The 19,528-nt window shown below is 35.3% G+C and overlaps 1 protein-coding gene across 2 annotated transcripts; it reads left to right on the top strand.

Annotated features, from left to right (window-relative positions):
- Positions 1 to 689: 689 nt before the first annotated feature.
- Positions 690 to 17,522, top strand: LOC129270741 (UDP-N-acetylglucosamine transporter-like). 2 transcript variants are annotated; one of them, XM_054908060.2, is made up of 9 exons: positions 690 to 885; positions 1,718 to 1,875; positions 2,666 to 2,788; positions 4,219 to 4,387; positions 6,277 to 6,395; positions 7,529 to 7,662; positions 9,337 to 9,400; positions 11,914 to 11,948; positions 15,674 to 17,522. In XM_054908060.2, exons 1-8 carry the CDS (start codon positions 690 to 692, stop codon positions 11,926 to 11,928), a joined length of 978 nt encoding a protein of 325 aa, XP_054764035.1. In that variant the 3' UTR covers positions 11,929 to 11,948; positions 15,674 to 17,522. The 2 variants fall into 2 exon arrangements, with proteins under 2 accessions (XP_054764035.1, XP_054764033.1); XM_054908058.2 differs by lacking the exons at positions 11,914 to 11,948; positions 15,674 to 17,522 and having other exon boundaries at positions 9,337 to 11,728.
- Positions 17,523 to 19,528: the final 2,006 nt, after the last annotated feature.

Here is a 19,528-nt window from a genome sequence, read left to right as displayed (position 1 = left end):
CACGCGATGTCGACCACAAAGTTAGAAATTTGGCCCGTTCGCCGCAACCGATCGATGGCGCACCATATTCTGAATCCACCGAATTGGTTGGAACCTGCCCAGGAACGTGGATGTGAACGGGTTCCCATTGAGCAAATTTATAAAAAAAAACAGCCCGTAATCAATCTTGTTTGTGTGCTCTTTGTGAATGATGATTAATTGTACACGTAGTATGTTTTCATACACTTATGTACGGTGTGGATAACTGGATAAACAATCAAGGATTTTAAAAGGGTATGTTTTTCCACGTGTGTGTGTGTAAAAATAGAAATACAATTTTTTCCAACTTTATGAAACCACAATGCATGTTACCAGTGCTCTTTTTGTTTTTATTTCACACCTCCGAAATGATCTAAGAGCCCTGGAAATTGTCACAGGTTTCAAAGTAAATTGTAATACAATGAAGCGAGTTTGGCTAGTGATCTTAGAAAGTAGTCGTGGAAAGTATTGTATTCATTTTCTCTCTGATTTCAAGCTTATATATATATATAATTCACCCCAATTTCATCAACCAGCTTGGGAATTAAATTTTTTGTATTTTTTATAGAAGTGTTATTTTATTAAACTCCTACATGAACTGTACCGTTTAGTGAGAAACTCCTTTCAAATTGTGAAGATAATCAATATTATATTATTTCCACTTCCACTAGATGAACACTGTGAAATACAACCTCAAGTACGTGTCGCTAGGCGTCCTGATCGTCCAGACGACGACCCTCGTCCTGACGATGAGGTACTCTCGGACCGTTCAATCAGAGGGACCTCGCTACCTCAGTTCCACGGCTGTCGTGTTGGCTGAATGCATGAAGATAGTTGCTTGTATATTGCTTGTATACTTCCAAGAAGGTGAGTTGTGGTAGTTTTGATGGTGTAGTGCCCCCCCCCCCCAACACTCATCAAGCAGATAAACATTTTAAGCATTATATATATAGATATATGCTTATTAATAATTCTAATAACATGCAACATTTACATAGCGCTTAATACAAATGTTTCTAAGCGCTGCATACTATTACCCCGGCTTTAGCATGGCTACCCTGATCAGGCGCTCGAGCATTCAAGGAATTTCTTCCTACCATTTACTGCACCTGGGTGGAGAGTGGCACATGTAGGTAAATGCCTTGCCAAAGGATGCAAGTGCTGCAGTGGGCTTTGAACCTGGACCTTGTGGTTGAAAGTCCGGAGACTTATCCACTGAGCCACAACACCTCTACATTCCAGATTCTTGGAGAAATACTGTGTAAAGATGGAATGGGTAGAGTTTTGTCTTCCTATCAATAGTATCATGGCGTTTTGGAACAGAAGCCAACAAAATCATACCCCTTATTACAGGTATTTGGAAGGAAATCTGATAAAGATACCCCCTCCCCCCAGGAAAAAAATGGAAAAAATCTGGATTGTGTTTTGGAAGATTGTAGTTCTACCCTTTAATTAAAGATATTTCTAGAAAAAGTGCCACAAGTTAAGTAATTTAAAAAACAAATCCTGAATGTAGCCTCTAAAATATGTAATATTTATGTGATACAGATAACTACCCGAGGGCGGGGACATCTTATGATAAATCAAATCAGTGATGCAATAGATGGTTCTTGCCATGACCCTTTTGTGACATGGAGCCTTATGTCTTGGAAATGTCAAACATAAACCACTACTGTGCTTTGTCTGTTTCATTTTGCAGGGGGCGGAACGATTGATGGCTTTGCGAAGGTGATGAGAGAAGAAATCGTTAACAAACCCATAGACAGCCTCAAATTGGCAATACCATCCGGTCTGTACACGCTTCAGAACAATCTTCTCTTCCTTGCTCTCTCCCATTTGGACGCAGCAACATACCAGGTATTTTTTGCATTTCGCTGCTATGGTGAGAAGACCTTGCATCTCATATTCAAATTCAAATGTTCAGGAAAGATAGAAAAAACATGGCTGCCATTATCAAATACCAGTTGGTATAGTCTTCCTCCCCTTCGATGCTACAGTCGCATTAAGAAACGGACTCCAAACCGACCAATGGTATGCCATTGAAATAGCATAGTATCTGTGATCAGTCTAGGTCGGTTTTGTTTGTGTGAGTGACTGTAGCATTATCAATTCTTGCAAGGAATGACTGAAGGGGCCCGCAGTATGGTTTACAGTACATTTCATCAGTGATCTAGGATTTCTTAAATGAGTGGGCCGTTTCCTCCAGATTATCCAGACAAGGCCACTGCCCTTCGAAAAAAAAATCAATCAATCAATCAAATGAATGAATGAAATAATGAATGAATAAAATAATTAATGAATGAAGATATAAATGAATATATTAAAATATATAAATGAATGAATGAACAAACAAATTAATAGGCAAATAAATAAAATGTATATATGCATACAAAAATATATAAATGAATGAATAATTAAAAGAAGTAGACAATAATATTAAATATGAAAAAATATAAAAAGCTATCACTTCGAAACATAGAGGCACTTACCATGTAAGAGGAAGCATATTCCCAACTTAAGCTTGATGGGTTGGGGCTAATGCCCCCTTCTCTCTGTTTTCCCGTGCCACCCTTGATCCACCTGTTTGCAGGCGTGTATTTATGTAATTGCAGATAAATCTTTTTTCTTTGTGAATCTATCCAAATAGGTGACCTATCAGTTAAAGATTCTGACAACGGCCATGTTTTCAGTGTTCATGTTGGGCAAGCAGCTGAATGCATCAAAGTGGATCTCTCTAATCCTTCTAATGGCAGGGGTAGCTTTGGTCCAGGTAGGTAATCACTTAAGATCCCTGTCACATTGTTCCGGGCAAGCCTTGCGCGTGACTTGCTTGTGACAATTTTTGCTACCTGCAGTTCATCCGCATTGATAGTATAGCATCTCCCACGTAGTTTCCCTCAAAAGCATATAATAAATTGCCACAGGAAAGTTTCCAACATGCTCAAAACTTTGTTTGGGGTGATTGCTCGTAATTCATCCACAAGGATTGAACGGAAAAATGTCACAGTAGGTGGTTTCAAACCGCCTCGATCACAAGAATCCCCGTTAAATTACGAGAACATTTTTAGGCTAAAAAATACCCATTAATTATTCCTGCATTCAGACCGCCACGAAACATACACTTCGGGATAAATTCCTGAAGTTAGGAGCATGCGCAGTATGGTCTAATAAGCAGGCAAGGCGCGAGATTCAAAACTACTAGCCCAGCAGCCACCCATGGCGCCGCACCCAACGACACGCTGGGCTAAAAGTTCCCGTAATTTGCTTTCACATCGCCAAAATTCCTGCGACCTTGGAAAAATCCCTGCGAAAGTTCTCGTAATTTCGCCAAGTACCTACTATTTCGCGGGTATTTTCTTTCGGGGAAATTACGTTACGCGTAGTTTGCTTTCACATTACCAAAATACCTGGTATTTTCTGATCGGGGTAAATTTCCCGATCAGAGAATACCTGGAACTGACGAACTTCGAGGCGGTCTGAAACCACCTAATAACTGATATATTAAGCTAGCAGTCTCCATTCACTGGCAGCTCGTTTCCTGGTGAGAATCAACTGTAGCCTTGCATGTACCTCACCGTACGTTCAGTGATTTTATCAAAATAGTGCCTTTAATCTGTCGTTTGATTGTAAAGCTGATACTTACAATTGATCATGCAAAATAATCAATGCAATCAATTGTAGAAATAAGCCTCACGATCAACCGCTAATTTTGTGTTATGAGACCCAGGTCTCTGACCGTTACCATAGTTACAATGACAAATTTTCAGTGCTGAGAGGCTTCTGTTTTCATAAAAACATCTTGTCAGTGATTTCACTGACAAATATGCTCTGAGCCAATTAGATACAAGATTTCAGTAACTTATAACATAGGTCAGTGAAAATGACCTGGTGCAATGAATGTGTGGGGGGGGGGGCAGGTGGGTTGTTGGTGAGGGCTGACACCTTAATCTCACAAATGGTGTCATTGTCAGATAGTGCAGCCCTTAGATACGGATTAATGAGAATTATTAATTTGATAATTTTTTTTCTTCATTTTAATCTACCTTTTTGTGTGTATTTACTTTAATCAATTTTACTTTAATCAAATTTAATGTGAAACAATGTAAAAGCATTTGTAATTCAGCCTTTGGCTGCAAGAATGTGTTGAAGTATCAATAAAGTCCATTATTATTATTATTATATCTTGATTTTTGTTTACAGATGCCATCAGAAAGCAAGCCAAAAGAAACGGAACAATCGATGTCATCGGAGCTGATCGGTCTGATAGCGGTTCTGTGTGCCTGCTTCTCCAGTGGGTTTGCAGGGGTTTATTTTGAGAAGATCCTCAAAGGCACCAAGCAATCATTATGGCTCAGGAATATACAACTAGGTAGGTCTGGAGGATGGTTACAGCAATCAAACTCTTCATGGCGGTTATGTCTACCTCTTTCGAGATGGAAGATTCTTCAAAACTTGTTAGTTTGTGACCAGTGCAGTCTATAATAATAGGCATTTGTATAGCGCCATCTATCTAGAAACAATCTATTCCGAGGTGCATTGTTGTTGTTATTATTATTACCCTGGCTTTAGCTAGAGCTGCCTTTCAGCGCTCGTGCATTCAAGGAATTAATCATGCCGGGTACCCATTCACCTCACCTGGGTTGAGTGCAGCACAGTGTGGATAAATTTCTTGCTGAAGGAAAACACGCCATAGCTAGGATTTGAACCCACAACCCTCTGTTTGAAAGGCGAGTGTCAGAACCACTGCACCAGGAGGCACCCACCTACATCATTTTATGTGCCATTTACAGTTTATATACAAAATATTTACTCATCAATAATGACTATCAGTCTAGTTATATATCAAATTCTTGATAATTAGCTTCTTTGTTTTTTTAATGACTTCTGCTTATGAATCAACAGCTCCTTGTTATTGCGAATGGATTTCTAAATTAAATCTGAACCTCTCTTTCTTGTCAAAACTTACTCGGTGAATGAATATTTTCACTTTCTTGTTTCCGAATTGCCTCAAACAATGAGTAAATTTCAAAGACACTTGTACGTAAACGTGTCATTCTGAAGTGTAAATCCTTATCTCATTGGTCAGGTTACCTAATCTATATCTGCCCATAACCTCACGATTAAGTTGCAAATAAGGCTATTGGGTCGTTGTAAGAATCGTATGATTAATTACAAATATATTTGAGGTCCCCAAATCATCTATTCAATTTGCAATTGATTGCTGAACTGCTTTTTGAAATTAAAATTTTTAGCTGATTTCCTACAGCTAAAATTGATCACTAATCGCAGATATTTTCTTGCAATACCCCCGTGCAGGGTGCTACATAAGCACTTGCCCGATTGCCCGAGGCAAGTAAAAGTTAGAGTCGGGTAAGTGTTTTGAAGTAAAGACCAAAACTACTTGCCCGAATTTGGGCAAGCAAAATTCACACAGTAGAAAGCAACATTCTCACAGTAGAATGACCAAAATTAGGGTCGATATGATATTATATTGACCCTAATTTTGGTCATGGCAGGAAAGATAAAATCACTTTGGAAAAAGAAATACAATAACAAGGTAGATATGTTCATGTCAAAAGAGAGAAAAAGGTAAATGGTTTATAAAACCACAAAACTTTCTTTTGAAGAGGTAAAACTTTTTTTCAAGGATTTTTTCAGGCAAGTGAAATAGATTTTCGGGCAAGTATATTCCAACTATTTGAAAATTTACTTGCCCGACTGGGCAAATGCTTCTAAAAAGTTATGTAGCACCCTGCCCCCATGTGATATTGATTTGTGAAACCAGTCAAATCTCTTGATACAGAGATTTTTTTCATGTTAAAGATAAATACCAGTTGTGGTAACGATCTCAAAATGAGTTCGAACAGAATCCAATAAATTACCACTCAAGTGTTGTTGTTTTTTAGTACAAAAAATATGTGCCAAATGGCTCTGGAAGAAAATGCATAATTGCTGAGAAATGAGCAAAAAAAATAAGCACGGAATTTCATCAAATGTCAGGTATTTTTCCAAGTGATATTGATGCAGTGTCCCACATGTGCTTTTCTGTGTTAGTGATTATCAGAATTATCGGTTTTGAGCTAAGATTTCATGATTTCACAAAGATAGGTTTACATTAGTGTTCCAGATCTAGTATATGATAATGTGTTGAAAACTAACCTTGATATAAATGACCTTCTCATTAAATAAATGTTTGCTGCAACTACTTTATTTTACCTTTAATATTTCTTTCCGTTTCATCTATCTCTTACCATATAGCTTTCTTTGGAGTAATCTTTGGTCTCGGTGGTGTTATAGGAAAAGATGGATCGAAGGTTGCAGAGGATGGTTTTCTTCAAGGATACAATACGATCACATGGGTAGTAGTGATATTACAGGTCAGTATTCCCTACTGTCTGTCATTCAGGGGAGCATTTCATGAAATAAGTAATCAGTGGTTTTCACTGACTTATTTGTTATAAGCTACTGAAATCCTTGCCTCTGATTGGCTCAGAGGAAATTTGTCAGTGAAAATTGCTGACAAGGTGCATGATGAAAACACACTAGGAGAAGGAACGGGAATATTTCACAGTCAGTCACCTTTACTATCAACTGTTACAAGCTACTGAAATCCATGCATCCGATTGGCTCAGAGCAAATTTGTCAGTGAAAATCTCTGACAAGAGAATTCATGGAACATTTTCCCTAGTGTTAATGCGAAGGCAAAGTCCACCCCAATAACTAGGAGACGGAACAGGGGAATATTTCACAGTCAGTCACTTTTACTATCAACTGTTACAAGCTACTGAAATCCATGCATCCGATTGGTTCACAGCAAATTTGTCTGTGGAAATGACTGACAAGAGGCTTCATGAAACATTTTCCCTAGTTTTAAAGATAAATTCCAGTTGTGGGAACGATCTCAAAATGACTTTTTACAGAATTTAATATAATGATCACCAAAGTGTCTGTTTGTATGAATAAAAAATATGTGCCAAAGGATTCTGGAAGAAATTGTGTAATTGCTGAGAAATAAGCAAAATAAGCGCGGATTCGGTCACTTCCGTCGGGTCTTTATTCCAGCAATAATAATACACTGTCCCACGTGTGCCTATCTGTGTTGGCGATCTTCAGTGTGATCGTTTTTTTAGCTAGATATTATGATTTCACAAAGTTCAGTTTATGTTACTGTACCAGATCTAGATCCACGATGATATATCAATACTTTACCTTGGTTTTACAGACTTTCTCACGAAATCAGTGTTTTACTGCAACTATACGTTCATTTAGCTTTAATGCAAAGTCCCATCCCAATTATGTGAATAGATAACAAAAAATGCATTGTAATGAAAATTACCTCCAGGAGTGGATGTAAAATGAGAAAGCTTCACAATAATCATGTTTTATAATGTAATCTTTTGCATACATTGACGATGTTTTCCATGTACATGTGTGTTGTATGAGCCATATTTTTATGTGATTCATTTGATACAATAATTACTTTCCTCTCTTTTTTTACTTATTGTTTCAGGCCCTTGGAGGTCTAATTATAGCAGCCGTCATCAAGTATGCAGATAATATATTGAAAGGATTCGCTACATCGTTATCAATCATCTTATCAACTGTAATCTCTTATTACCTGCTGCACGATTTTACTCCCTCGAGGTATGTATCTACTTTTTCAGGGCCCCCAAGCACTGGCGTACAGATGGGGAGGGGGCGTTGGGGGGCCAAGGACCCCCATAAATTTTTACGATGAACAAAAAAAGGAGAGGAAGAAGGAAAACAGTGAAATATGATATAATTTTCTGAATATCAAACCCAAATCTGTATAAAAAAAAAATAGATTTTTGCATTAAAAAAAAAAAAATTTGCTCGTTCCCTTTGCTTGCTCGCTGTGTTTTAGAAATTTTTGTCAAATACCCCTTGCCTGCCCCCTCAAACTTTTTGGTCCGTTATGCCACTGCCATCAAGGAAATCAATTGTGATTTGCTACCCCAAAACTCACAATAAATCACCAAAATGTTTCAGAAATGTATAAGCACCAACCAATGAATGCATATACTTAGTACTCCATCCACCTCCCCCCAGCACAAAGTTTTGCAATGAACTACATTATAGCAATGTCCTATCAAGATCTTTTTTGCATCCACGTACTTATCATCATACCCACTGTCCACCAATCGGCATTTATCAGGGTTCCCAGCCCATCAGGGAAAATTATTTTACTTTTTTCCAGTCAGGGAAAATAAAGGAATTTGATAAAAAAAATACCTCAAATTAGGGAAAAATGCCTCAAATGAGGGAAAAATCAGGGAATTTTGATTGGCCCAAAAGTTGAAAGCACGGTAGTCGGTCAGACTCTGTTCTATTTTGTTGGATATCAAAACAACATCCAATGAATGACTGGTTGTGGTGGTGTTGCAATGTTTACTTATTAGTTTTACACTATTGTTTTTATACTGAAAATACATGTAATTCACTGCAACAACTTAGAACACATGTGAAACTGGGAATGGGTTTAAATAATTATCAGGGAATTTTTAAACTTCATCAGGGAAAAATCAGGGAATTTTGTTTTCGTGAAAAGCTGGGAACCCTGTTGATGTTAGATGTTTCTTATTGGATTATGAAGAACTAAAAGCAAATTTTCCTATTGAATATACTTATAATCTTTCATGTCATCGATGTTACCTGGTAGATGTAATTTCTTGAATGCAAAGAGCACTGCTGATTAAGTTGTAGCTCGAGATAAAGCTGGGATTATTATATCATATTGGATGAATGGAATACCAGAAATTCCAAGGGTTACGGCAAATATTCCATGAATCGCAGATGAGTGGAATATTTCTGGTATTTCATGAAATAAACCCATCCAATATAATTATCATAATCATTTTATATTTTTGCTTCAACGAGTCATGTCACTTGTTACAATCAGTTAATATGGCCTCACTTCATAAGGTCATCGTAGAAATGCGACTTAAATGTAGTTCATTGTGACATCATCAAGTGTCATTGTGCTCTATGCTGCGTTTATTGCATTCATTGTTCTACGCATTGTATTATTATTCACGCATTCGCTTTAGACTGTTGAATACGGTCTCATATTCATCAGCAATTTTGTACAGGTGCCTATGGGATATTTGTTGGATTTAAGTCCTTTTAGGAATACGCTCTCGTATTGAACAGGCGATTGATGCTGACCAAAATATGCGTTTTTAATGCATCGCTAAAACAGTATATGTAGATAATGACTGTAACCTTTGTATCCTCTGGCCAAAAGCACAGCACAAATCAGGTATTATCATTATTACTACGTTTTTCTTCTCTCTTCAGCTATTTTTTCATCGGAGCTGCATTTGTCATTTCAGCGACGTTTCTCTACGGCTACGTTCCTAAGGTAACTCTGGATCCCAAAGGATCAGAAAATGTTTAGTCATAAGCATCACGCTAAAAAAACTTATACGAAATATTATACAATGGTTTGAACGGTGTGCGTGTGTGAACATGCATTGTGCAGCTATCTCTGGATGGAAATGGTCACGCAATGTTTATTCTAAAGATATCATATCCAAGTGCTTTGGAAGCGCATAAATGTTTATTCTAAAGATATCATATCCAAGTGCTTTGGAAGCGCATAGGGACGTTATGACATAATGTGATATACGCTATACAAGAACTGCGTTATTATCATTTAAAAATGTTTACAAAACTTTGAAAAATATACGGTAATCACCTTTTTTTAATGGTGTGTGTGAAATTCTACTCATGTAATTTGCAGCTGTTTTTCTTCTGTGAAGAATATGTTATAACGTTTATAAGAATATTGTGCAAATAGTCTTTTTAAATGTAAAATTTAAAATGTTTCCAATTATGAATATCAACGTTAATTAAAAAAGATTTATTTGGGTTTTTTTTTCAAAAGAAAGCTGATTTCTTGCATATTCCATCTACTTCAAAAGCTTTTTTGTACATACAGGTATACTCATATAATATCCAGAATCATATATTCTATTATGAAATATGAGATAGGTATTTATTATTTAAGCATGTTTTGAAAATCTGTGAATGTACATGTAGTTTTTCATGTAAGGTTTTAGATGAATTACAGACGGAAATGCTGAAAATACATGTCTGTAAAGAGAAAATTAATGAGGTTGTAAATAAACACTCCTCTGTCTTTCATTGCAGTCAATATATTAAACCTATTTGTGTGTGGAAAATATTTAATTTTTTGTTTACACTTAACATTGATTTGGTGTCTGTCATCGGTAAATCTGATGAAAGGGTTCGATAGATTATTGATGAGGTACTTTGAGATATTGTCCTGGGCTCACAATTATGTGGTAACTAGACTTGCAAAGGTTTTGTGAATATAGGCCTGGTGGGTGTTTCATGGAAGTTGTCAGCACTGACTTAATTGTCAGTGCTGACAATTTCAGTGATATCCTTGGTTTTGATTGGCTGAGAGGCACTGGCCTCTGACTGTTACTATGGTAACTGTCGGAGAAAGACAACATGTCAGAGCTGACAACTTTCATAAAACGGTCCCCTGCTGTTTGAAGAGCTACGTAAGAGCCGAGGTGTAAATTTCACCCAAGTAACGGTCCTCATTAAATGATATTTCCCATAGTTTTTGCCTTTGGCAGAATCCCATTTATTGAATGGAATGCTAGATAAATTGTAAATACCTTTATTATTTGCGAGATTGAAACAATAAGTAGTCATATCTTTGGTGTTCAACGTGAGTGAATAAGTTCGCAATCAGAACCAGATGTTTACATCCCAAGAATTAAAGGTTGAAACAATTTAGAGTGCCCAAAGTGGCCAGATTAGGACAGTTATATTTGGTAGAGAGAATTATTTGATAGTACATGTACCTTGATTAATAAGATTGCAATGTGCACTTGTGAGTTATGAAACGCAAGAATAGCACGTTATAGAGCAATTATGGGCGTAAATCTCAGGGAGGACACGGGACGCGTTCTCCCTACCCAAAATAGTAGGGGGGGGGTAAATATCAATTGCCCCCCCTACTATTTTTGTTTTTTAATGATGAAAAGAAATACATCATTCAAAATCGCAAAATCGAAATAAAACATGTATTTTGGACGAGTAGATCTTACTTTTTTGGTAATAACCTTTTTTTTTTTTTTTTTTGCTCCACAAATTTATTTTCAGTCGAAATTACCTTACTTTTGGGGGGGTGATTATCTTTTTTTTTTGCTTGTCAAATTTTCCAGCGCCTTTGGGGAGAGATTTCTGCCCTTGAGAGCAATTTATAATCATAAGTTACACCAGAACTAAAAATGGACTTCAGAATGCCATTCCTGGCCTTCAAAGGAGAAGTCATCCTGGCAATAAGGTGATTTTATTAAAAGCAGAAAATAAGAGAAAATTAAAGGTGAACGTTTGATGAAAATCCATCAAAGAATACGAGAGTTATTGATTATCAATTTGTTAATTTGTGACGCTATATGTGTATGCGAGCAGCTGCCCCATATACATGTACCATTTAATTGATTTTCCATAAATTCCATTTTTTTATAGGACAATGATGAATAAAAATACTTTTCGTACAGAAGGTGTCATAAAATGATATGTCTGAGGATATATCCATTGCACAGATAATATCATTATTAATTTATTTAGAAAATGGTATATTGTGGGATTTATATCACATGACACAAGGAGGAGCTGTACTTCTAAAACATGATATCACAAAGTGAAAATTAAATAAAAAGGGAAAAAATTGTCATTGACGGATTTTTATAAATCTTTACTAAAATACCAGTCTTTCGTTTTCTGCTTTTGTTAGAATCAACTTATCGTCGGTGTGAACTTCCCCTTTAAGTAATATAAATTGTGATTAATATGCATTTTGTCACGGAATATACTTGTTTACATGCATAGAAGACAGAGACATAAAGTTATACACTCCAGTCGAGGTGAGTTTGTTATTCAAATATTTTATTCATTTTGCTAATCCCACTTGATATACTTTAAATGTATCCACCCTCGGTACCGCAAGTGACCTTGTTAACAGTTGGCTTCTTTGTAAATTTGTGTCCAAGTATTTATCAGTGTGCAGTTTGCTCACAATGATTTTTATCTAACTTTTTTATCAGGAATGAAAATTACTTTGATGTGGTGTGCACATAACCTTCTCAGTGTATACCCCCGAATTCCCAACTCAGTGGCTGCAAAACTGTGGAGGGGGTGCTTCAGCCCCCCCCCCCCCCTCTACCATTTTCAATAAATTGGTACCAAAATGTAAAAAACAAATTGCCCTTTGATTGTGATTTTTTGCATGGCCAGCCATACCATACCTTCAAAACCGTTTCGCAACCCCTGTTGCAAATAAATAGCTTGTGTATGATGGGGTGTCCAAACTTCGCGCACTTTTCAAAATTATTTATCAGGCTTAAATTTGTTCACAAAATATTCATAATTTATACAAAACCAATTCAAGAAATAGTTACCACATTTACGGCAAGATCGTAAACTGTAAAATCATGGACGAAAATGTAAAGTAGGTCAAGGGGATTCGCCGGTATCGCGATCTCAAAATTCTATTCCGATCGGCGAATGCGCGCTGTGCTGGAAAACCGTTCAGAAAAAGTGTGACCTAACTTCGCGGACCAAAGTTTTTGTGGACATTTAAACAAAAACTCAAGCTCGAAAAATGAAATATTTATATCAGATTGATGGCAAAATGCTATAGAATCGGTTAGTACCATATTGAACTCACATTTTTGATAATTTCTGCTTGCAAAATGGTGATATCGTGATGCTTGTTGAGAATATCAGATTTCTTCAAAACGGGCGCTAACAGTGACAAATTTGCCGATCTTTTGCCAATATTTTCATGAATACTGAACTCATCCTAAAGAAACTTACACCAAAGGGTAATTTTAGGTCGCTTTTCACGTTGATGATGTCAGATTTTAAGAATATTGGCTAGTTTTTTAGATAATGACCGTCCGCGAAGTATGGACACGCGCGAAGTTTGGACTCACTGCCATACATGTTAAATGCTTCAGATCCTTGTTAAATATTTTCATCTTATGTATAGAAGTATTCTTTATTACAATCACAACTATATATATAATATATCAAGAGTGCCTTATACTCTACAGAATATGTATGTCCTTGTTGTCTTCAGGAAATTGAGCATAAGTTGACTCTGTCTACACAATTGTATTCACCCCAACCCGCACATGAACACACTGAATGTGAGATGAATTTTTAAAAGAAGTTTTTTTATTTTTTATTTTAAGAAGGGCCTGGCGCTTTCCGCCACCTATTAAAGTCACTTGGGGGGTGTTTCGCAAAGATTCAAGTATGACCTAGAGACGCACTTAAATACCGAGTTGCGTGCCGTATGAAAGGCGTGACCGCATTGGTCAGATCGTGCCATGAGGACGCGAACAACTGCGTATCAATCGATAAGATCGCGCCGTTGCATATCATTTACGCATCGGCATTTAAGTGCCACTTAAGTCATACTTAAATCTTTGTGAAACACCCCCTGGTATTGCCCATTCATGTACATGTACCTTGAGACTTTGGCAAGTCTTCCAAAGTTACCACTCTAGTTAATCCAGCGCAACTTTTAGCATCAAAAGAATATTACTTTTCAAAATTATACTTTTCAAAATTATAATTCAATTTTATCACATGAATTCCAAAATACTAAATGATGCATCCCCTGTGCCAGTCCCCTTGCACCCCTACACTACACTTCAGTATAGTGCATCTAGTAGACAAAGCACTTGTTATATATAGTTGCTTCAAGGTTTTCCTAATCTGAATGGCCCGAGTTCACAAAGTTGTTTTTTTTAACCCATGGTTTATGCAGATTTCCTGTATAAATTACACTTATTTACCGCGTATATTAAAAGATTTCAAATGCTGATGCGCGCTTTTGTCACAGTGTGCCAAATTGACGCCTGTTGCCATGGTTCAGTATGCTATTTTATTCATGAGTGTACTGTTTGAAGAGTAGATTCATTAATTCAAAACAGTGGACTCATGAATAAAATAAAATCGCACCTACATAACATGAATTATTCATTAATCAAATATTCATTTATCACAGTGCAGAATGATTAGTAGACAATTTGGAAATTAGACTGAAGTATTAATACTAAAATGATATTTAGAGTAGACTAAGTTGGCATTTGACCAAGCGTAATGTAGACCAAATGGCAATTAGATATAACTGCTAAGAGACCAAATGGCCCGTATTTTGAAGTCGTGTTTAATTCAAACTCTGGTTTAAAGTTTTTTTAAATGGTGACAAATATCTAACAATAGAAGTTACATGTATCAGCTATTTTGACTCAAATTTTTCTTAACTGTCTGGGAAATGATAAGATAATTGTCTTCACCATTAACGAATTAGGAAAGATCATGGTAAACATAAACATTATAAACAAATTTTTGGAATTTTTGGCTCTCCATAATTTTAGCACAGAGTTAGACCGTGTTCTAAGTTAAACCTGACTTCAGAATACGGGCCAATGGGTTTAGCAACCTGGGTTTAGCCCATGTGGTATTAGACTATCTGAGGAATAGACCAACTGCTTGTAGACCGAGTAAATACCATATCTACCACTCACTGCATGTAACCCTTCCTGCTTACACAAGCGTAATTTATCTGAAAAGAGTCAAATTCGTAAATTGCACGTTTTATGGAAAAAAATAAATGCAAAAAAAAACATGAAAACTGATATTATAGTGAAGAAAAAAAATCAATTTGATATCACAATATTAACTTAATTGTGGGGGTTTGCTATTATTTTCAATATTATGTTAATTTTATCTAAAGTTATCAGAATAGAACTGTCCTGGCTGCACAGAAACGATGGTTGCACTTACAATGTGCTAACAAAGGCCCTGTTACAAATTGTCATCCCGCAGAGATGCTAAATGTCACAACGTGTTATATACTTCTTGGTTCAACGTTTGATATCAAATTCCGAAAGATGTGACTGAGCTTACTTGTGCGGCCGTTACTGTTCACTTACATATTCAAAATTACAAATTTTTATGCATACTTTTTAAATAAAGGTTGTTCTTGACAACCTGAAAGCTTGCCATATGCTATCTGACATAGCAACAATCAGTTTATGAATGAAAATAATTTTCAAATATTTATGTTTTGTCTCCTAAAAGTATTCCAAAATAAAATTAAAATTTTTACTTTAGTAATACTATGCTTTACTTTAACTATAGTAAAAACTATACAGGGAATAATTTTCATGGTATCGCATCATAATTTGCTCCATATTTTAATATAACTGCTATACAAACTTTCCTTGGTAATAGCTGGGTTTTTTTTTTTTACATAGGTCTGTACAGAACATAGTTGAAACATTTTCTCTATCAACCAGAAATGCTAATCAAATTTGAAAAGTAAAATAATTCCCTGCTATAGAATACTAATGATAATGATTATTAAATCAATGCTAGTAAGTAATAATATTAGTACATTTAGTAATAGTAATGATGATGATGACAATGATTATAAAGGAAGATAATCAAATAGATACTTGTTCTATATTTTCAGAATACATATTATGTTGTTAAGATTGAAAGATATCCTACAATATACTTCTGATAAGATTATCACCGCTGTTTTTCCTCTTCACCATTACTTGGCCCACAGATGATGGACAGGAACAGTGATCTTCCATTCAATATGCCCTACACTACAGTGTACATAGCTGCCATCAGCCAGTTTTTGTTTTCCCATGCCCGTATTCTGAACCAGGGTTGAAATTAAAGCCCGGTTTAAAGTTGTGGTTTAAGTATGGAGAGCCGATTGGGGCACAAATCCCTAACAGTACATTTTGAGTGTATCAACTCATTTGACACGCATATTGATCATAATTGTCTGGGAATGATAAATGAAGTATTTTGAAGTATTTCTCTTCATTATGTAAGCAAAAAGAAACAAAATAGTAAACATTAGAAATATACAATATAAACTGAATTTTGTAATTTTTGGCTTCCCATAATTTTAGCACAGAGTTAGACTGTGGTCTAAGTTAAACCTGACTTCAGAATACAGGCCTGGGTGTTTTTCCTTGAAACGGTTTAACTGTGGAGCCCTCTTTCTTAAAAAAAAAAAATACAGTTAACAAATACGAGAATACAGTCAACAAAATGTATTTATGACAGAATAATTAGTTTCAGATCCAGGGGCCTGTCTTACGAAGGATTATAACTCGGGTAACTTTGTCCTTCTTACAACTACTATTGTATTGTGATTGGCTACTGAGCCTTGTTACCGTGGTAGATACCATGATGAAAAAGTTACCATAGTTTCAGTTTGTTTCAGTTTAGTTTATTTCACTTCCATTTTCTGATAATAAACATAACAAACATATATATACATATGTATGAAGGTACAAAACAGAATAAGTGTCATGAGAATACTTCAATAATCAATTAACAGATTCGTAGGAAATAGATGGAATGTATACAATTTTTTGTTCAAGATACATTTTGATTAGACAAATTATAGATTACAGTTAGCATGTGAAAATGAAAATGAGGGACTTAAAAAGCGAATGGATGAATGGATGAGAGAGCATTTCATGAAAGGACTTGTCAGATGTTTTATCCGACAAGTACTGTTTTATCCGACAGTTACTATGGTAACAGTGACCCTCAGCCAATCATTATCAAGGAAAGTTTTCAGACCTGACAACTTGTCGGACGAAAATGTTGATGAAAAGCTCCCCTCTTGATGAGAGATTTATATTCATAATAGCCCATGTTCTGTGGAACAGTTCGTAAGAAAGTAAATTTCTGAGTTATTAGTCAGTGAGAATTCAGGTCAGAAACCTAATGGCCAGCTTTAGTTTTGCAACAGAATTTCTGTGGCATGGTTATTAAATAGCAAAAATACTTTCATTCACTTGTGCTGAAGGAGTCTCGCCTAATGTTGTAAAACAACTTCATGGGTTTGTAAACTAGGCAAATTAACAAATTAGGTATGCTAGGTAAATGTTAGGCATGCTAGGTAAAGTAACAATGTACCCTCAGAAAATACCAGAAGTACCCTTAGAATTTATATTGATTTTTATTTCTTTTTTATAGAAAATAAAGCCAAAACTTTATATATATTAAATATTAAACAGTGTGGAAACAGATATTCAATTAAGCATTGATTGATATGAATATAAGATACATGTTTTTTTCTGAAGTACTTAGAGGTACCTTTTCTTAAATCATATATCTTTTTTTAGATGCCTTACATTGTGTATTTGAATAGAATATGTATCAGGAGGTAATGGCCTAATCATTGTGATAGAAAATGTGAAACTACCAAGAAAGAAGTCAATTGTAATCAGAGTATGGTTTAGTAATCAATATTCTAATCATTATTTCAATTCACTGCATTATTAAAAAACAGCTCTGACAAAAGATAATTCCTTGTCATGAAAGTGGGAAATTATGTAAACAAAATGTATTAGAAGATTTTGTTCGTGTGTATAGGTGACAGACACAAAACAGAGGAGAAAAGGAAAGAAAATGGAGTATATTTGTAATTCTCTTTGTATAGTTGGAATTAAAACTTTGTGAAGAATAATTGGTGGATTGATCTCCCATTGTAAATAGAATATGGTTTTATCCTATTGGGAAATTCAGTCATTATTTAAATTCACTGCTACAAACGAATGATTAATATTAAAAACAACTGACATCTAAATAAGGATATTTTCTTAGAAGTCATATTGTAAACAGATTTACTCTAAAACAACTACATATATGCTAAAAATGACAAAACAGGATATTTTCTTAAAATCATTTCATAGAATTGTTTTTACAGTTAGATGTGATATTATGTATATTCCAATGTCTTTCATATCTACTGGATTTTCTGTGGAATTTCCTCTTGCTTCCATTTTTGTAGCATAAAAGTTAATTAGTGATGAAACCATATCTATAGTTACTGGTATACTCTATTAAATATGTAATAGTGTATACTATCTTATAAATATGTATATATATGATCGTTAATATATTTTTATTATGGTGTGCCAACAGGAAGTCATATTCGTGTGAGTACCAAATTTCATCAGATTCATTTATATACTCATAGGTACTTGCTGGTATTTGTGATTTGCAGGTATTTTCATTTAGAGAATGATATGCAGGTATTTTTCATGAGATTTTTACATACAGCCATCAAAAGAGCGAATATGATGTAGTTCTTTTTGGTGTTTGTGAAGTACACTGCAAAAACTCTGGAGTTGATTTAACACCAGTCCGGAATCTATATGTCCACACCAGAGAAGTATTGAAACAACACCAGTTTGGAATCAAACCGATGCTGTTTTAATACTATTTGGTGTTGTATAAACACCTATCTGGTGTTAGACCAAAATGAAACTGGTGTTGTTTAACACTTCTCTGGTACATATAGGCCTATAGATTCCGGGCTGGTGTTAAATCAACACCAGAGTTTTTGTAGTGTAGTTCTTTTTGGTGTTTGTGAAAGAGGAATACCAGAAAGAATGTATGACTAGCATTTAGTGTGACATTAGCCATCATTCCATTCTTTTGCAGGATTTTATCCTTTTACTTTTGTTATTTTCTGTTTTATTGCTTTTATTGTAAAATATCTTGTTTTATGGAGTCAGGAACAGTGTGTAAATGATTATTGAAAAAGCAGCCTTTTTTGTGTTGATACACAGATACACTTCATTCTCAAGTAAAATTTAATTTGAGTGTTCAATGTGTTATTTAAAATAAAGTGTAGGACACTGGTGTTTTGTTGGGGGTAAGTCAAACACCAGGTACAACACCCAATTTGAAGAGGCGTTGGTGTTAGGATTGGCATCTATTGGTGTTGAGCTTTTTTTATTAATATATTAAATATCATTGTAAGAAGTCAAAAGCCTGCTGCTTGCAGCAGCCTGGTTTTTGTTGTCAGCACCAAGTCTTGGATATGCATTTTTAACCTTATTTGAAAAAAGGAGAGATGCATAATTCCTTGTAGAGTACCTACTACTGTATGTACTTGATGTTTAAATTGTACATTGGTGTATTTAAAAGATTTTTTTCTTCATTTCTGAAACACTTTGCATAAAATGCATTAGGATAGACTAGGATTTATTCATGCCTTATTTTAAGTAATTTTGTTCTTGTAAATCTTGTTGTGTCTTAGTATTATTTATTTTCTTTGGAATAATTGCCATCAGTATGTGCTATTTCTTGCTGAAAATGTAGATTTTTTTATTGTTCAGCTGTAAATGAGATTTAAGTGCATTGAAATGTAGAAAAAGAAGTGTGTTGCACTGTCAAATAATACCTCGGTCACATTTGTTCTACGGCGGCCGTATACGGCGGGTCGAAAACAGCCGTTTTAACATTTTTTGTACCAGCTAAATATCGTTGGTTTGAATAAAAATGAATAAAACGGCTGTTTTCGACTCGCCGTACGGCCGCCGTAGAGCAAATGTGACCGAGGTATAAAAGTGTGTTAACTTTTAGCAATAATGTGATTTAA

Source organism: Lytechinus pictus, chromosome 11 (genome assembly GCF_037042905.1).
Source record: "Lytechinus pictus isolate F3 Inbred chromosome 11, Lp3.0, whole genome shotgun sequence".
Taxonomy (NCBI): Eukaryota; Metazoa; Echinodermata; class Echinoidea; order Temnopleuroida; family Toxopneustidae; genus Lytechinus; species Lytechinus pictus.
This window is presented reverse-complemented; position numbering and strand designations above follow the sequence as displayed.